Source organism: Anomaloglossus baeobatrachus, chromosome 7, assembly GCF_048569485.1.
Source record: "Anomaloglossus baeobatrachus isolate aAnoBae1 chromosome 7, aAnoBae1.hap1, whole genome shotgun sequence".
Taxonomy (NCBI): domain Eukaryota; kingdom Metazoa; phylum Chordata; class Amphibia; order Anura; family Aromobatidae; genus Anomaloglossus; species Anomaloglossus baeobatrachus.
In genome coordinates this window covers 88,767,592-88,786,401 of record NC_134359.1, presented here as the reverse complement: position 1 = coordinate 88,786,401, position 18,810 = coordinate 88,767,592, and the positions used below count along the sequence as shown (strand labels likewise).

At 50.7% G+C, this 18,810-nt stretch overlaps 2 protein-coding genes across 2 annotated transcripts in view; both read right to left on the bottom strand.

Annotated features, from left to right (window-relative positions):
* The window catches only part of PCNT (pericentrin), a 432,670-nt gene extending 428,624 nt beyond the window's left edge, over positions 1 to 4,046 (bottom strand). The window contains exon 1 of the mRNA XM_075317440.1: positions 142 to 4,046. The gene's annotated coding sequence lies outside the window, so the exon portion shown is untranslated. The remainder of the gene's footprint in view (positions 1 to 141) is intronic.
* The window catches only part of LOC142245109 (lanosterol synthase-like), a 122,586-nt gene that overhangs the window by 43,054 nt on the left and 60,722 nt on the right, over positions 1 to 18,810 (bottom strand). Inside the window, exon 12 of the mRNA XM_075317441.1 lies at positions 6,043 to 6,099. Within this exon, the coding sequence (XP_075173556.1) occupies positions 6,043 to 6,099 (57 nt within the window). The remainder of the gene's footprint in view (positions 1 to 6,042; positions 6,100 to 18,810) is intronic.

The following is an 18,810-nucleotide window of genomic DNA, read 5'->3' as shown; positions in this document are numbered from 1 at the left end:
ACTATCCTGGGCTGTGCTGGGTTCTACAGCTAGTACATATAGAAATCTATAAAACTGAAATAAAAAATATGGGCTCTTGTATGATTTTTTGTGTTTTTCACGTAGTGTAAGTGGAAAAAAAAGAGAATTTTGTTTACTTACCGTAAATTCTTTTTCTTATAGTTCCGACATGGGAGACCCAGACCATGGGTGTATAGCTAGCGACCTCCGGAGGACACACAAAGCACTACACTCAAACGTGTAGCTCCTCCCTCCGGGCTATATACACCCCCTGGATGACAATCTACCCAGTTCAGTGCAAAAGCTGAAGGAGGACATCCACCCATAAGTAGAGATAGAGTAAAACTCGGCAAAACCAGCACTCTGTCTACTAACAACAGCCGTGAAGCACACGGAACAAAAAAACTGCCAACAGGCAACAGGGAGGGAGCTGGGTCTCCCATGTCGGAACTATAAGAAAAAGAATTTACGGTAAGTAAACAAAATTCTCTTTTTCTTCATCGTTCCTTATGGGAGACCCAGACCATGGGACGTTCCAAAGCAGTCCATGGGTGGGAAATAAACGAAACGGAGAAGTAGGCAAAACCTAACTTCACAAATGGGCGACAGCCGCCTGAAGGATGCGTCTGCCCAAGCTCGCATCTGCCGAAGCATGAGCATGCACTTGGTAGTGCTTAGAAAAAGTGTGCAGACTGGACCAAGTGGCAGCCTGACACACTTGCTGAGCCGTAGCCTGGTGCCTGAAAGCCCAGGAGGCACCGACAGCTCTGGTCGAGTGCGCCTTAATCCCCGACGGGGGAGGCACCTGAGAAGATTGGTAGGCATCGGCGATAGCCGACCTAACCCAACGAGCCAAGGTCGGTTTAGACGCCGAAAGGCCCTTGCGCTGACCCGTGGTTAGCACAAAAAGTGAGGTGCACCGCCGAAAAACGGCGGTGCGAGACACATAGATTCGGAGCGCCCGCACCAAATCTAAGGTGTGCAACGCCTTCTCAAAGCGATGCACAGGGGCCGGACAAAAAGAGGGCAATGAAATGTCCTGGTTAAGGTGGAAGGAAGACACCACCTTAGGGAGAAAGTCCGGAGTCGGACGAAGAACCACCTTGTCTTGGTGAAACACCAAAAAGGGGGATTCCGAAGAGAGCGCAGCCAAATCAGAAACTCTCCTGAGAGAAGTTATGGCTACTAGAAAGACAACTTTCTGTGAAAGTCTAGACAAAGGAACCTCCCTGAGAGGCTCAAAAGGGGGTTTCTGTAAGGCCGTGAGGACCAAATTAAGGTCCCAGGGATCCAAGGGTCGTCGGTAAGGAGGAATGATGTGAGATGCGCCCTGCATGAAGGTGCGCACCTGAGCCAGTCGGGCGATACGCCGCTGGAACAATACCGACAAAGCCGACACCTGTCCCTTAAGTGAATTGAGGGACAGACCCAACTGTAGACCCGACTGTAGAAAAGACAGGATGGTCGGCAAGGCGAACGGCCAAGGAGCATGGCCGGAAGAGCGACACCAGGACAGGAAAATTTTCCAAGTCCTGTGGTAAATCTTAGCCGAGGAAGACTTCCGAGCCTGAGTCATGGTGGAGATGACCTCAGAGGGAATGCCTGAAGCCGTCAGGATCCAGGACTCAAGAGCCACGCCGTCAATCTGAGAGCCGCAGAATTCTGGCGGAAGAACGGACCTTGAGAGAGAAGGTCTGGGCGGTCCGGAAGATGCCACGGCACCCCTACGGACAGGCGGAGCAGGTCTGGGTACCAGGCTCGCCTGGGCCAGTCCGGAGCAATGAGTATTACTCGACGGCCCTCCATTCGGATCTTGCGCAGAACCCTGGGCAATAGCGCCAGAGGGGGAAACACATAGGCCAGACTGAACTGAGACCAATCCTGAACCAGTGCGTCTGCTGCGAAGGCTTGAGGATCGTGGGAGCGAGCCACGTAAACCGGAACCTTCTTGTTGTGCCGGGAAGCCATTAGATCTACTTCCGGAGTGCCCCACTTGCGGCAAATTGACCTGAACACTGACGGATGCAGTGCCCACTCGCCGCCGTCCACGGTTTGACGGCTGAGATAATCGGCCTCCCAGTTTTCCACGCCTGGGATGTGGACTGCGGATATGGTGGACTTTGAGTCCTCCGTCCACTGGAGGATTCGTTGAACCTCCAACATCGCCAGACGGCTGTGAGTCCCGCCCTGGTGATTGATGTAGGCAACCGCTGTCGCGTTGTCCGACTGAACCCGAATGTGCTTGCCCGCCAATAGGTGGTGAAAGTCTAGGAGAGCTAGAAACACGGCTCTGATCTCCAGCACATTGATCGGGAGGGCCGATTCGGACGGAGTCCAAGTGCCCTGTGCTCGGTGATGGAGAAACACCGCTCCCCAGCCGGAGAGACTGGCATCCGTGGTGAGGATCACCCAGGACGGAGTCAGGAAGGACCGTCCCTGTGAAAGGGAGAGGGGCTGAAGCCACCACTGAAGGGAGTTCCTGGCCTGTGATGACAGAGCCACCAGCCTGTCCAAAGAAGAGATCCGCTTGTCCCAACAGCGGAGAATGTCCAGCTGCAAGGGACGCAGATGGAACTGGGCAAAGGGAACCGCTTCTATGGACGCCACCATCTGACCCAGCACCTGCATGAGGTGTCTGATGGAATGACGGCGGTGCCTCAGCAGAGAGCGCACTGCCAGACGAAGGGACTGCTGTTTGACTAAGGGCAACTTGACAAGTGCCGGCAGCGTCTCGAATTGCATCCCTAGGTACAAAAGTACCTGGGTCGGGGTCAGAGTCGACTTGGGGAGGTTGACAAGCCACCCGAATTGGACTAGAGTGGCGAGAGTGAGCGAGACACTCCGCTGACAGTCTACACTGGATGAGGCCTTGACTAGAAGGTCGTCCAGGTAAGGAATCACTGCCAACCCCTGGAGGTGCAGGACCGCAACCACTGCTGCCATGACCTTGGTGAACACTCGGGGGGCCGTGGCTAAGCCAAAGGGAAGAGCCACGAACTGGAAATGTTCCTCTCCGATCGCAAAGCGTAGCCAGCGCTGGTGTGAAACCGCAATAGGCACATGCAGATAGGCATCTCTGATGTCGATGGATGCCAGAAAATCTCCCTGGGTCATTGAGGCAATGACCGATCTTAGAGATTCCATGCGAAAGTGCCGCACCTGAACATGCTTGTTGAGAAGCTTGAGATCCAGGATGGGCCGGGAGGAACCGTCCTTTTTGGGAACTAGAAAGAGGTTTGAGTAGAAACCTCTGAACCGTTCCCGGGCGGGGACCGGAACAATTACACCGTTGGTCTGCAGGGATGCCACGGCCTGAGAGAAGGCGGCGGCTTTGGAGCAGGGGGGGGTGGACAGAAAAAATCTGTTTGGCGGGCTGGAGGAAAAAGGTATCCTGTAGCCGTGGGTGATGATATCCCGCACCCACTGATCGGCGACGTGTTGCAACCACACGTCGCCAAAGTGGGAGAGCCTGCCCCCGACCAAGGACGTTGCTGGCGCGGCCAGATAGTCACGAGGAGGCTGCCTTGGTGGCAGCGGCTCCTCCGGTCTTTTGAGGACGCGGCTTTGCGCGCCAGTTGGATTTGCGATCCTTGGCGGTAGTGGACGAGACTGTGGGCTTAGAGGATGACCAGTTAGAGGAACGAAAGGAACGAAACCTCGATTGGTTCCTGCCCTGGGTAGGTTTCTTGGCTTTAGCTTGTGGCAAGGAAGTACTCTTCCCGCCAGTAGCTTCCTTAATTATGTCATCCAGCTGTTCCCCAAACAGCCGTGACCCAGTAAAGGGGAGACTCGCAAGGTACTTCTTAGAGGAAGCGTCCGCTTTCCACTCTCGAAGCCACAAGATCCTGCGGATCGCGAGGGAGTTAGCGGAAGCCACTGCCGTGCGGTGAGAAGCCTCCAGGATGGCAGACATGGCGTAGGACGCAAAAGCCGAAGCTCGGGAAGTTAAGGCATCCATCTCAGGAATAGAGTCCCTGGAAAGGGAATGAATCTCCGCCAGAGAGGCAGAGATAGCCTTAAGAGCCCACACCGCCGCAAAAGACGGAGAGAAGGAAGCTCCTGCCGCCTCAAATACAGACTTGGCCAGAAGGTCAACCTGGCGGTCAGTGGGATCCTTAAGAGAAGTGCCGTCGGCCACCGCAACTACTGTGCGGGCTGAGATTCTGGACACTGGAGGGTCCACCTTTGGGGACTGGGCCCAGTCCTTAACTACCTCCGGTGGAAACGGGAAACGGTCATCTGAACTACGTTTCGGAAAACGTTTGTCAGGACAGGCCCTAGGCTTGTTAACAGTGGTCTGAAAGCTGGAGTGGTTAAAAAACATACTCCTAGGTTTCTTAGGAGAGGTAAACTGGTGTACCTCTACCAGAGAGGGTTGATCCTCTGACTCCTGTGGGTTGAGGTTCAGTACGGAGTTAATGGACGCAATCAAGTCACTAACGTCCGCATCACCCTCAGACAAATCAATGGGGTACATAGAGGCAGCGTCTGAGCCCACAGTAAAGGAATCTTCCTCGCCCTGCACCTCGGCTTGTGAATCAGAGCCGTGGGACGAGGAAGGAGAAGGGTCCGTGCGTCTCCGTTTAGGGGGACGGAGTCCTAGGACCTGCTCTGAGGGCTCTGCAGAGCTCGGAGCCGCAGAGACACCCTGAGAGGGAGGCTGATGCATAGACAGCAGCGTCTGGGACAGCTGCCCCATGGAATCGGCAAACGACTTGGAAAGAGCCTGTGAAAAGGATGCTACCCAAGCCGGGGGTTCAGCCACCGGGACCGAAGCAGCCTGAGGGACCCCTGAGGAGGCTCCAGGCTGAGACACAACCATATTAGCACAGTTATCACAATGTGGGTACGTGCTAGGCTCTGGCAGAATTAGCTTGCAAGCAGTGCATATAGCATACATGTTTGCAGATTTGCTCCTAGTGACAGACATGCTGCTGTGGAGGAAGCTCTGCAGCCAAAACACACTCCTGTAGAAAGCCTGAGTGTATAAAAATCCACAACCATAGGTTGTGGCTTACCAGCCCTGCTCTCTGTGTCCTCCGGATTTCACCGCTCCCCTGTAAAGTGACAGCTTTCCAAAAAGTATGCAGCTGCAACATCCAGCGCTTCTCAGTGATAAAAACGCTGATAAAATGGCGCTGGGAGAAGGAGGGGGGGCGTGTATAAGCCCAGGAGCGGGAAAACAGAAGCACAGAGATACAGGGGGGTAGACAGGGGAGGGGACATCTCCTTAGAGAGAAGTGCCCTCCCCTCTGCTGGCCGGGCGGTGGGCGGCGCTGTATGCAAAACATACAGCAGAAGCCAAAAACGAAACTAGGCCCAAACTGAAGCCGGGGCCTAGATTTCAAAGTGCGGCCGACGAGCAGGCACCGTCGGCGCGGTTCTCATGGGAAATTCCCAGAACCGGCCGAAATTAACAGTAACGCTAAAGCACATACTGCCCCCATAATAAAAGCACCCGGGACCCCTGAAAAAACGTCTCAATACTTAGCTTGGAGACGCAGGGCCATGTCCCTGAGTGGGGTTAACGCTCCTTCCAGCAGGGACCAGACAGGGCTGTGGATGGAGCCGGCCTCCTGCAAGCAGAGAGGACCGTGGAGGCTCCCACTTCAAACAGAGCCTCGACAGAGGATGCGAAGGAGCTCGGCATGTGAAGGCTCCAGCCTTATGAAGATCAACCTTAACAGCACCCCGCAGAGTGGAGCGTGAAGGGACATGCCGGGAGTCCAGATTGGACCCGCTTTTCTTCCAAAACTTTAAAAAATTAAAATAAAATTGAAAAAAATATGAGGAAATAAAAGTGTGTGTATCCTCCTGAAACACAAAGCGTTGAACTGGGTAGATTGTCATCCAGGGGGTGTATATAGCCCGGAGGGAGGAGCTACACGTTTGAGTGTAGTGCTTTGTGTGTCCTCCGGAGGTCGCTAGCTATACACCCATGGTCTGGGTCTCCCATAAGGAACGATGAAGAAAAATGAAATCTTAAGAAAATGTACCCGTGATGAGGCACAAGTGCAACTGCTAGTAGTTAACATACTTTACCTCTAAGAATGCCTGGATTGCGAATGCTGTGTCCCAGAGCTGAGACCCATTTGTGCCCTGAGAAAAATGAACAGACATCAGTTACATTTTCACTACAGATGTGGAGACAGCATGGAACCTCCGACTGAAAAGTTACAAAATTGATAAAGTTTAAAAATATCACAAAAATCTCATTCACACTTATCCTGAATAAAATTGGAGACCAGTGGCTCAATGTCTGTCTATATAACACATGGCAGATTGGCGGCAGAAATATCTGGGCGTAAAAATTTGCTCCAATTATCTGTATGGGGTTGTTTTGATGACAAGCACATGAAATCTTATCAGACCAATCCAGATTAATGGGACACTGGCAGAAATTTCTGCAGCAAAACTATGATGTGTTAGTATATGACCGCAAAGTATACAGATCGCGTGTATGCCGGGATCCGATTTCTCAGAATGACTTGTTAGATTAGCACAGAGAAACTCTCTTAAAATTTAACTTTTAACTAGGGATAGGCGATCCCGATCTGTAAAGATCAGGGATCGTACCGATCACATAGTCATCGTGTACACGATCCCGACAACAACATTGTCATTACAGGTCCCGCGACGCATCCCGCAGAGTCCCGGCCGCTCCTGCTTCTGAGTCCGATCATTGCTGTGCCGCCGGTAACCAGCAGTGAGTTGCAGAACGTTCAATGACGTCATAGTATGTGACCGTCTGGTGTGAATATTGATTGTTTCAGACTGGTCACATGACTATGACGTCATCGAAGGTCCTGGTAACTGAACTTTCATTGTCACTGTGCGAGTGTCGCATCACAGCGCACAATCTCCCCACAGGAGCGGTCAGCTGCGTATGTTACCATGCAGCTGAAGTGCTTCTGTCCTGAGACCTGTCACTGCGGGGTGATGCCCATGCGAGACACAAGTGCAATCCTCCCCTCACTGACAGGCTGCATCTCACTCTGTACAATCGATGTAGCAAAGCTGACTTGGCTCTCTGTGCTTCTCACTGTGTATAGACTGTGTCTGTACAGAGTGATGAAGCTGACATGGCTCTACCTGTGGATTATGTTGGACTATGGATTTTTTTTATAATAAATATGGAGTCTCTAAGGGTTTTTTTTTGTTTTATTTGTAATAAAAAAAATGTCTCAGTGTTCTGTTTTTTTTACTGTTTACTAAAAAATCATGGTGGCCATGTCTAATTTGGCGTGACACCATGAATTTCGGACTTAGTACCCTCTGAGAATACAAAGCTGGTATTAACCCCTTTGTTACCCAGCGTGCCACCGCCATCCGGGCCACTGGACGAGCCGGGTAAAGTGCCTGGAAATGGCGCTAAGAAACAATGCGCCATTTCCAGGGGCGGCTGCGGGTGGTCGAGAATCCCAGGTCCCAGCTGCCTGGTTTTACCTGACTGGCGATCAAAATACAGCGGGAGCCCACGCATTTTTTTTAAATAATTTTTTTAAATAAAAATAAATTAATGGGCTTCCCTATATTTTGGTTGCCAGTCAGGTAAAGCGAGGCAGATGGGGGTAGTCGCCTGTAGCCGTCCACTTTATCTGCTCTGAGAATCAAAAATACCGCGGAGCGCTACGTCATTTTTTAAATTAGTTATTTATTTTTATGCAACTATATACTGTGTACATACAGTATATATATACATATATATATATATATATATATATATATATATATATATATATATATATATATATATATATATATATATATATATATATATAAAATGTATATGTATTATCTATATATATATATATATATATATATATATATATATATATATATATATATATATATATTATATAGCTCTGGCATAAATTCAAAAAACCACTGCAACATTTTCAGTTTTTCTGATTGTTCTCTTTATGTTTTTGAGTAAAATAGTAAAATATAAATTGCTCTCTTATTCTATAAACTAGTATTTTCAGAAAATAAATAAAAAATGTATTGCTTGGAAATTCGGAGACATGTTGTCAGTAGTTAATAGAATAAAATAACAATTTACATTTTACTTTAAAATATAAAGAGAAAAATCAGAAAAACTGACACTTTTGCAGTGGTCTCTTAATTTTTGCCAGAGCTGTGTGTGTGTGTATATTTATATATATATATATATATATATATATATATATATATATATATAGCCACGGGTGGCATGCTGGGTAATAAAGGGTTAATACCAGGTTTGTTTTACCAGCTAGTATTAAGCCGGAGATTCTTAATGTCAGGCCAAGTTTGACCCAGCCATTAAGAATCTCCAATAAAGGGTTAAAAAAATTATTTTATTTATTACTCCCTCTCACCCCTCCACGACCCTGGTCTTTTGTCTTCTTTAACCAATCTAGCTCTGTGATATCACACAGCACAGGGGAGGAAGAACGCTGCTCTTCTCCGTGCTGTCTATTCACTCAATGAGTGAGCAGAGGCTGCGGGTTGGTAAGCGGTGACATCACCGCTACCACCATTGCCATAGTAACCTGACGGGCGGGTTACTATAGCAACGGTGATCTCTGATCACCTGATTCCCAACACCGCTATTCATCGGCGTGTGGCAGCTAATCCCTGCATATGGGCTGACTCTGTAAAGAGCGCCGACATGCGCTCTATACAAACCATGTGCCCGACCATCTCGCCAGTACACGGCGCTCGCCGACTATACTGAGTACTGAGATGCTCGGACGAGCACCGCGTACCGGCAAGATGCACTGACAGGACCTAGCATGACGTCATAGTCATGTGAGCAGTCTGTAGCCAATGAGATAAAACGACATTCACACGTGACTGGTCACATGCTATGACGTCATGGAAGGTCCTTTTGTTATCGGGCGGCACAGCAATGATCGTACTCGGAAGGAGAAGCGGCGGGAGACAGTCTGCCGGACGCATCGCGGGACCTGTAAGTATAATGACAATGTTTATTATTAACTGTATTCTTATTTTATAGCCCCCCCCGCCCCATCCCATAACTGTAAAGTCAAAGATCAGTGATTGGGACGCAAGATCGTGTTATCTCGATCCCGATCTTTACAAAATGATCGGCCGTGTCTCCCCAATCCCGACCATCAGGGGGATCGCCCATCCCTACTTTTAACATTTCTATGAAAATTACCACAGAGAGGTAATCTAACATGTGTTAAAGGGAATCGGTCACCAGGTTTTTGCCACCTAATCCGAGAGCAGCATAATGTAGAGATAGAGATCCTGATTCCAACGATGTGTCACTTACTGGGCTGCTTAGTGTAGTTTTGATAAAATCACTGATTAATCAGCAGTAGATTATCATTACAGGACTACTTGGCGTGCTGCAGGTAGTCCAGCATATTCATGAGCTCTGTATAACTGCTAGATCGGCAGCAGATAAAACATTGATTTTATCAAAATGACAGCAAACAGCTCAGTAAGTGACACATCACTGGAATCAAGGTTTCTGTCTCTGCATTATGCTGCTCTCAGAAGGGGAAGCAAAAACCTGGTGACAGAGTCCCTTTAATACACCCTAAAAGTGAATAACAGTCCAACATTACAGAAGATTGAAGGTCTGCTAGCGGTAACCTCCGGAGGCTTCAGCAATAAATATTGTCATTTTTTTCCTTTAAGAAATAAAAAAAAGTCCCTATAGTTATAACATTTTTGCAATATTCCTTAGTTTATTCCTGCTGCACCCTGAATATTCTGTTTTGTTGTTTGTTTTTTTTTAATCTGCCATATAGTTCCAGATACATGGGCCTTTTTATCTAATGCAAGTTTTGATGGTCTTTCCAAGGGGACGATGCTCACAGGTTTCTTTGGGGGCGTGTACTTAGGCTGCTCTGCATAATTATCTTGCTGGCCACGCCTTCTTAGTAAAGATCATGAAAATTGGCACTACATAGAAAAAGCCCATATTTCTGGAAAGGAAAATAGAATAATCAGGGGAGCAGCAGGAATAAAATAAGAGTAAAATCTGAACACTTTTGACCTTGAGACGGATCCTCTTTAAATACTATGGCAGATCCATCAATATTTGACAGGCAATCTCCACCTCCAAAAAGACAACTGCAACCTCCTCACAGAAAAACATGGTGGGAGTTCCTTTATTCTATTCTAAGTTCATAAACCTGAATTGAAGTAACTCACTGCCATGGCTCTCTATTAAATGCTTTGCCTACGTGGCCAATGTGACGGCTTGTACGCCAAACAGGACCTCCAAAAAGTAATATACTGCAGCAAAGAAATCCGATGTACAAGCCAAAAAAACCCAAAACATAGTGTATGTATATACAGCTGTAGCCCCGCAAATCTTAACTTTGGAGCCAAATTACAACACTAAAATGAGCCACAGATTTCAGCATTTAGATAAATAAATTAAAAGATTTATCCAACAATAGGTGTAGGAAAAAAAAAATGTATACCTCCACAACCGGCCCCAGTCCTCTATAATCCGTGTTGTGGGACCAGTTTATGGAGTATAATTTTTTTTAAATTTTTATTCATCACACATTACTAAAGGGGTTTCCAGTTACTAAGTATAAGGCTATGTGCGCACTTTGCGTTTTTACCTCCGTTTCCGCAGCGTTTTGAACTGCAGCGTTTTAATGCTAAAAGGCATGCGTTTTGATTTTCCAGAAATGCCTATGGGAAATAGGGATTTCTTGTGCGCACTTTGCAGTTTAAAATGCTCTGTTTAATTTGCATATTTTTGGGCAAAAACTCAGCTTTTAAAGAAGCAGCATGTCAATTGTTTTTGCCATTTGGGCTGCGTTTTGCTATCATTGGAGGCAATGGGAAATGTCAAAACGCATTCTACATCAAAATTCCAGCATTTTACCAGCTTTTTAGCTGCAGAAAACATGCTTTTTGGACAAAATAAACGCATGCGTTTTTTACTTTATAATATTGGAATATGTCCCTTTATGCACACACAGAGTCCGACAATTAAATTAATTAAATACCATAATTTAATATTATTTTATGCATATATATTAAAAAAAGAGAATTTTGTTACTTACCGTAAATTCTTTTTCTTATAGTTCCGTATTGGGAGACCCATACCATGGGTGATTAGCTTCTGCCTCCGGAGGACACACAAAGTACTACACTTAAAAGTGTAGCTCCTCCCTCTGAGCTTATACACCCCCTGGTAGCCAGTCCTAGCCAGTTTAGTGCAAAAGCTGAAGGAGAATAGCCACCCACAAGTAGAGTAAGAACGAGTAAGAACCGGAACAACCGGAGACTCTGTCCACGACAACAGCCGGTGATAACACATGGAACAAGAAAATTGGCAACAGGGAGGGAGCTGGGTCTCCCAATATGGAACTATAAGAAAAAGAATTTACGGTAAGTAACAAAATTCTCTTTTTCTTTATCGTTCCTTTGGGAGACCCATACCATGGGACGTTCCAAAGCTGTCCCTGGATGGGAATAAACAGAAAAACTAAGAAGTAGGCGGAGCCTAACTTCACAAGTGGGCGACAGCCGCCTGAAGGATGCGTCTGTCCAAGCTCGCATCTGCCGAAGCATGAGCATGCACTTGGTAGTGCTTCGAAAAGGTATGCAGGCTAGTCCAAGTGGCAGCCTGACAGACTTGTTGAGCCGTAGCCTGGTGCCTAAAAGCCCAAGAGGCACCGACAGCTCTGGTCGAGTGTGCTTTGATCCCCGGCGGGGGAGGCACCTGAGTACTCTGGTAGGCATCCGAAATGGTCGATCTAATCCAACGGGCCAAGGTCGGTTTAGAAGCAGAGAGACCCTTGCGCCGCCCTGTGGTTAGCACAAAAAGAGAGGTGCACCGCCTAAGCGCAGCGGTGCGAGACACATAAATCCGGAGAGCACGCACCAGATCTAGAGTATGCAGCGCTTTCTCAAAGCGATGAACAGGGGCCGGACAGAAGGAAGGCAAGGAAATATCCTGGTTAAGGTGGAAGGGAGAGACCACCTTAGGAAGAAAGTCCGGGGTCGGACGGAGAACTACCTTGTCTTGGTGAAAAACCAAAAAAGGTGACTCCGAGGAGAGCGCAGCCAAATCAGAGACTCTCCTGAGAGAAGTTATGGCAACTAGAAAGGCCACCTTTTGAGAAAGACGATACAAAGAAACCTCCCTAAGGGGCTCAAAAGGGGGTTTCTGCAATACCGTGAGGACCAAGTTAAGGTCCCAGGGATCCAAGGGCCGCCGATAAGGCGGAATGATGTGAGACGCACCTTGCATGAAGGTGCGGACCTGAGCCAGCCGGGCAAGACGCCGCTGGAACAGCACTGATAGAGCTGAGACTTGTCCCTTGAGAGAGTTGAGGGACAGTCCTAGCTGCAGACCGGACTGTAAAAAAGACAGAAGGGTCGGCAACGAGAATGGCCAAGGAGAATGGCCGGAAGAGCGACACCAGGACAGGAAAATTTTCCAAGTCCTGTGATAGATCTTGACAGAGGAAGACTTATGGGCCCGAGTCATAGTGGAGATGACTTCAGGAGGAATACCAGAAGCCGTCAAAATCCAGGACTCAAAAGCCACGCCGTCAATTTGAGTGCCGCAGAATTCGGGCGGAAAAACGGACCTTGCGAGAGCAGGTCTGGACGGTCCGGAAGATGCCACGGCATCTCCACGGACAGTTGGAGCAGGTCCGGATACCAAGCTCGCCTGGGCCAGTCCGGTGCAATGAGGATGACTCGACGGCCCTCTATTCTGATCTTGCGCAGGACTCTGGGCAAGAGAGCTAGAGGGGGAAACACGTAGGACAGACGAAACTGGGACCAGTCTTGAACCAGAGCGTCCGCGGCGAAGGCCTTAGGATCGTTGGAGCGAGCCACGTAAACCGGAACCTTGTTGTTGTGACGGGGTGCCATTAGGTCCACGTCCGGAGTGCCCCACTTGCGGCAGATTGACTGAAACACTGCCGGGTGCAGGGACCACTCGCCACCGTCCACGGATTGACGGCTGAGATAATCTGCCTCCCAGTTTTCTACGCCAGGGATGTGGACTGCGGATATGGTGGACTTGGAGTCCTCCGCCCATTGAAGAATGCGTTGGACCTCCAACATTGCCAGGCGGCTGCGTGTCCCGCCTTGGTGATTGATGTAGGCAACCGCTGTCGCGTTGTCTGACTGGACTCGAATGTGCCTGCCCGCCAACAGGTGGTGAAAGGCTAGGAGAGCTAGAAGCACAGCTCTGGTTTCCAGCACATTGATTGAAAGGGCTGACTCGGACGGAGTCCAAGTGCCCTGTGCTCTGTGGTGGAGATGTACCGCTCCCCAGCCGGAAAGGCTGGCATCCGTGGTGAGAATCACCCAGGACGGAGTCAGGAAGGAGCGTCCTTGGGACAGGGAGAGGGGTCGAAGCCACCACTGAAGAGAGCTCCTGGTCCGTGGCGACAGAGCCACTAACCTCTGTAAGGAGGAAGGCCGCTTGTCCCAACAGCGGAAATGTCCAGCTGCAGAGGACGCAGATGGAACTGGGGAAAGGGAAACGCCTCCATGGAGGCCACCATTTGACCCAGCACCTGCATCAGGCGCCTGAGGAAATAACGGCGGGGCCTCAGGAGAGAGCGCACCGCTAGCCGGAGAGACTGCTGTTTGATTAAGGGCAACTTCACAAGTGCCGGCAAAGTCTCGAACTGCATCCCTAGGTACGTGAGACTCTGGGTCGGAGTCAGAGTGGATTTGGGAAGATTGACAATCCACCCGAATTGGGCTAGGGTGGCGAGAGTGAGCGAAACACTCCGCTGACAGTCTGCGCTGGATGTACCCTTGACCAGAAGGTCGTCCAGATAAGGAAGCACTGCTAACCCCTGGAGGTGCAGGACCGCAATCACTGCCGCCATGACCTTGGTGAATACCCGAGGGGCCGTGGCTAACCCGAAGGGGAGAGCCACGAATTGGAAATGATCCTCTCCTATCGCAAAACGTAACCAACGCTGTTGTGACACTGCGATTGGCACATGTAGATAGGCATCTCTGATGTCGATGGACGCCAGGAACTCCCCTTGGGTCATAGAGGCAATGACTGATCGCAGAGACTTCATGCGAAAATGCCGCACCCGGACATGCTTGTTGAGAAGCTTGAGATCCAGGATGGGCCGGAAGGTACCGTCCTTTTTTGGAACTAGGAAGAGATTTGAGTAAAAACCTCTGAACCGTTCCTGAGCGGGAACTGGGATAATCACTCCGTTTGCCTGCAAGGACGCCACGGCCTGCGAGAAGGCGGCGGCCTTGGAGCAGGGGGGAGTTGAAAGAAAAAATCTGTTTGGAGGGCTGGAAGAGAATTCTATCCTGTAGCCGTGAGATATGATGTCTCTCACCCACTGATCGGAGACTTGCTTTAACCAAGCGTCGCCAAAGTGGGAGAGCCTGCCACCGACTAAGGACGTGGCTGGAGCGGGCCGAGAGTCATGAGGAAGCTGCCTTAGTGGCAGAACCTCCTGCGGTCTTCTGCGGACGCGCTTTTGGGCGCCAGTTGGATTTCTGATCCTTGGCTGAGTTAGCGGACGAGGCGGAAGCCTTAGAGGATGACCAGTTGGAGGAACGAAAGGAACGAAACCTCGATTGATTCCTACCCTGGGCGGGTTTCCTGGTCTTGGTTTGTGGCATGGAAGTACTCTTCCCGACAGTAGCTTCTTTAATGATTTCATCCAGCTGTTCACCAAACAGCTGTGAACCAGCAAAAGGGAGCCCAGCAAGAAAACTTCTTGGAAGAAGCATCTGCCTTCCACTCTCGAAGCCACAAAATCCTGCGGATAACAAGAGAATTAGCTGAAGCCACCGCAGTGCGGTGAGCAGCCTCTAGCATGGCAGACATGGCATAAGATGAAAAGGCTGAAGCCTGAGCAGTTAAGGCAGGGGTGGGGAACCTCCGGCCCGCGGGCCGTATACGGCCCGTGACGACTTTTTATGCGGCCCCCGGGGACCATTGTGCTTTGGTGGCAGCCGCGCTTTTCCCGGCTGCCGGCCCTTTAAATCCCACTGCCTGATGCCCTGTGGGTAGATGCTAGAATGTACGGGCTCTCTCCAGATCCTGACTTCCAGGACCTGACTGCAGCCCATACATTCTAGGCTTATCCCCGGCCTGTGTGCTCTGGTGGGCGGGTAAGCAGCACGCTGCGATAAAGTCACACAGAAGAGCTGCAGCAGGTTTACCAGCCTCCCGAAACTGTGCTGTGTGTGTGTGACTCTCCCTCCCCCTCACTTCGAGTGCTCAACCCATCGCTGCCCCCCTCCGCTCAGTGCTGTGTACCCCCTCGTACTGTGTGTACCCCCAATGCTGTATGTACCCCCCAATGCTGTGTGTACCCCCTCGTGCTGTGTACCCCCTCGTGCTGTATGTACCCCCCAATGCTGTGTGTACCCCCTTGTGCTGTATGTACCCCCTAGTGCAGTGTGTACCCCCTAGTACAGTGAGTACCCCCTAGTACAGTGAGTACCCCCTAATGCTGTGTGTACCCCTTAATGCTGTGTGTACCCCCTCGTGCTGTGTACCCCCTAGTGCTGTGTACCCCCTCGTGCTGTTTGTACCCCCTCGTGCTGTGTACCCCCTCGTGCTGTGTGTACCCCCTCATGCTGTGTACCTCCTAGTACAGTGTGTACCCCCCAGTGCTGTATGTACCCCCCAATGCTGTGTGTACCCCCTCGTGCTGTATGTACCCCCCAATGCTGTGTGTACCCCCTCGTGCTATGTACCCCCTAGTGCAGTGTGTACCCCCTAGTGCAGCGAGTACCCCCTAGTACAGTGAGTACCCCTAATGCTGTGTGTACCCCTTAATGCTGTGTGTACCCCTTAATGCTGTGTGTACCCCCTAGTGCTGTGTACCCCCTCGTGCTGTGTGTACCCCCTCGTGCTGTGTGTACCCCTCGTGCTGTGTGTACCCCCTCATGCTGTGTACCTCCTAGTACAGTGTGTACCCCCCAGTGCTGTGTACCCCCAGGTGCTGTGTGTACCCCCTAGTGCTGTGTGTACCCCTTAATGCTGTGTACACCCCAGTGCTGTGTACCCCCTCAGCGCGGTGTAACCCCTCACTGCTGTCCGTGCCCCCCCTAGTGCTGTCTGTACCCCCTGGGTGATGTCTATGCCCCCCCACCAGTGCTGTCCGCACCACCTAATGCTGTCCATGCTGCCACCAGTGCTGTCCATGCCACGGTGAGTGCTGCCTGTGCCCCCCTTATGCTGTCCATGCTCCCCAGTGCTGTGTGCCACCCCTCAGTGCTCTTAACTCGCTACTGCTGTCTGTACCCTCCCACTGCTTTCTATGCTCCCCAGTCCGTGCTCTCCTATTGATGTCTATGTTCCCCCAGACCTGTCTGTCTCCCTAATGCTGCCACCCAGTGCAGTGCGTGCTGCCACCCAGTGCAGTGCGTGCTGCCACCCAGTGCAGTGCGTGCTGCCACCCAGTGCAGTGCGTGCTGCCACCCAGTGCAGTGCGTGCTGCCACCCAGTGCAGTGCGTGCTGCCACCCAGTGCAGTGCGTGCTGCCACCCAGTGCAGTGCGTGCTGCCACCCAGTGCAGTGCGTGTCCCCAGTCATGTCTGTGCCACCGCCAGGGCTGTCCATGCCCCCTACTGATGTATATGCCCCAGCCCCTCCTGTGATGTATATGCCCCAGCCCCTCCTGTGATGTATATGCCCCAGCCCCTCCTGTGATGTATATGCCCCAGCCCCTCCTGTGATGTATATGCCCCAGCCCCTCCTGTGATGTATATGCCCCAGCCCCTCCCGTGATGTATATGCCCCAGCCCCTCCCGTGATGTATATGCCCCAGCCCCTCCCGTGATGTATATGCCCCAGCCCCTCCCGTGATGTATATGCCCCAGCCCCTTCTGTGATGTATATACCCCAGCCCCTTCTGTGATGTATATGCCTCAGCCCCTCCTGTGATGTATATGCCCCAGCCCCTCCTGTGATGTATATGCCCCAGCCCCTCCTGTGATGTATATGCCCCAGCCCCTCCTGTGATGTATATGACCCAGCCCCTCCTGTGATGTATATGCCCCAGCCCCTCCTGTGATGTATATGCCCCAGCCCCTCCTGTGATGTGTACTCCCAGTGTCTCCTGTAATTTATGCGCCCTGGCCCCTCCTGTGATGTGTATGCCCCCAGCATCTCCAGACAGAGACAAACCTGGAAAAGCAGCTGTGAGAAACAAGATGATCAATATCACCGAACATTACAATCGCACCAAAGAGAAGCAGCTCCGGCCACCACAATAGGGGTGAGTTAATTAATCGTTTGACCAAATATAGCAGGGTTATTTTTCAGGTTGATAATGTTGTGCGGCCCCCAAAGGTTAGTAGGAAATTCCAAATGGCCCCCGGCAGTAAAAAGGTTCCCCACCCCTGAGTTAAGGTAACCATCTCAGGCATAGATTCCTTGGTGAGGGAATGCATCTCCTCTAGAGAAGCAGAGATGGCTTTGAGAGCCCACACTGCTGCAAAAGACGGGGAATACGCGGCCCCCGAAGCTTCATACACAGATTTGGCCAGAAGGTCAATCTGACGGTCAGTGGAATCCTTAAGTGAGGTGCCGTCAGCCACCGACACAACGGTCCGGAGGGTCTACCTTTGGGGAGTGAGACCACTCCTTGACCACCTCAGGTGGAAATGGAAACCGGTTATCAGAACCACGCTTTCGAAAGCGTTTGTCAGGGCAGGCCCTGGGTTTGGTCACAGCGGTCTGAAAACTGGAGTGGTTAAAGAACACACTCTTTGTCCTCTTAGGCGAGGTAAACTGATGTTTTTCTGTCAAAGAGAGTTGCTCCTCTGACACTGGCGGATTGAGATCCAGCACAGAATTAATAGAAGCAATCAAATCACTAAGATCTGAGTCACCCTCAGAGAAATCGATGGGATACATAGCCTCCGAGCCCCCAGTGAGGGCATCCTCCTCATCTTGAGAGTCAGCTCTTGAGACAGAGCCGTGGGATGGGGAGGGGGAGGAAACCCTGCGCCTTCTCTTAGAAGGACGGGGTCTGGGATCAGATGATGAATCCTCCGTGAGCTCTGATGGACGGAGGTCAGAGGATAGGAGTCCTCTGTCAAGAGTATTAGAGGCACCCTGTGAGGAGGGCTGATGCATATTCATCAAAGTCCTGGACAAAAGTCCCATGGACTCAGCAAATGACTGGAATATGGACCTAGAAAAGGACTCTACCCAGGCCGGGGGTTCAATCACAGGTGCAGCAGCAGCAGCCTGAGAGACCACTGGGCCTTGCTCCTTGTGTGAGACATGCTGCTGGTATACAGAGGTGCACAACCGGAGACCGGCTGTGGCTTACCAGACCGCTGAGCACGGTGTTGTGTGCCCTCCAGATCCCGAAGCCCGGTCCCCCAGTCGCAGCAGCTCAGCAGAAATGCAGAATGCAGGATGTCCCAGAGCAGAGTGAACTCTGCCTGAGAAATGACTAGGGGGCGTTCCTATAAAAGAGCGGGAACTGGAGTGCTATAGAGACCTGCAGGGAAGGAGGGACGCCCCAGCAGTGGGGAGTGTCCCTACCCTGTGTAGAACGGCCGCCAGGAGGAGCCGAACCTGTCCCTCTGCATGAGTGACATGCGAGGGTAGGAAAGAAGGGAATTTTGTTACTTACCGTAAATTCCTTTTCTTCTAGCTCCTATTGGGAGACCCAGACGATTGGGTGTATAGCACTGCCTCCGGAGGCCACACAAAGCAATTACACTAAAAAGTGTAAGGCCCCTCCCCTTCTGGCTATACACCCCCAGTGGGATCACTGGCTCACCAGTTTTAGTGCAAAAGCAAGAAGGAGGAAAGCCAATAACTGGTTTAAACAAATTCACTCCGAAGTA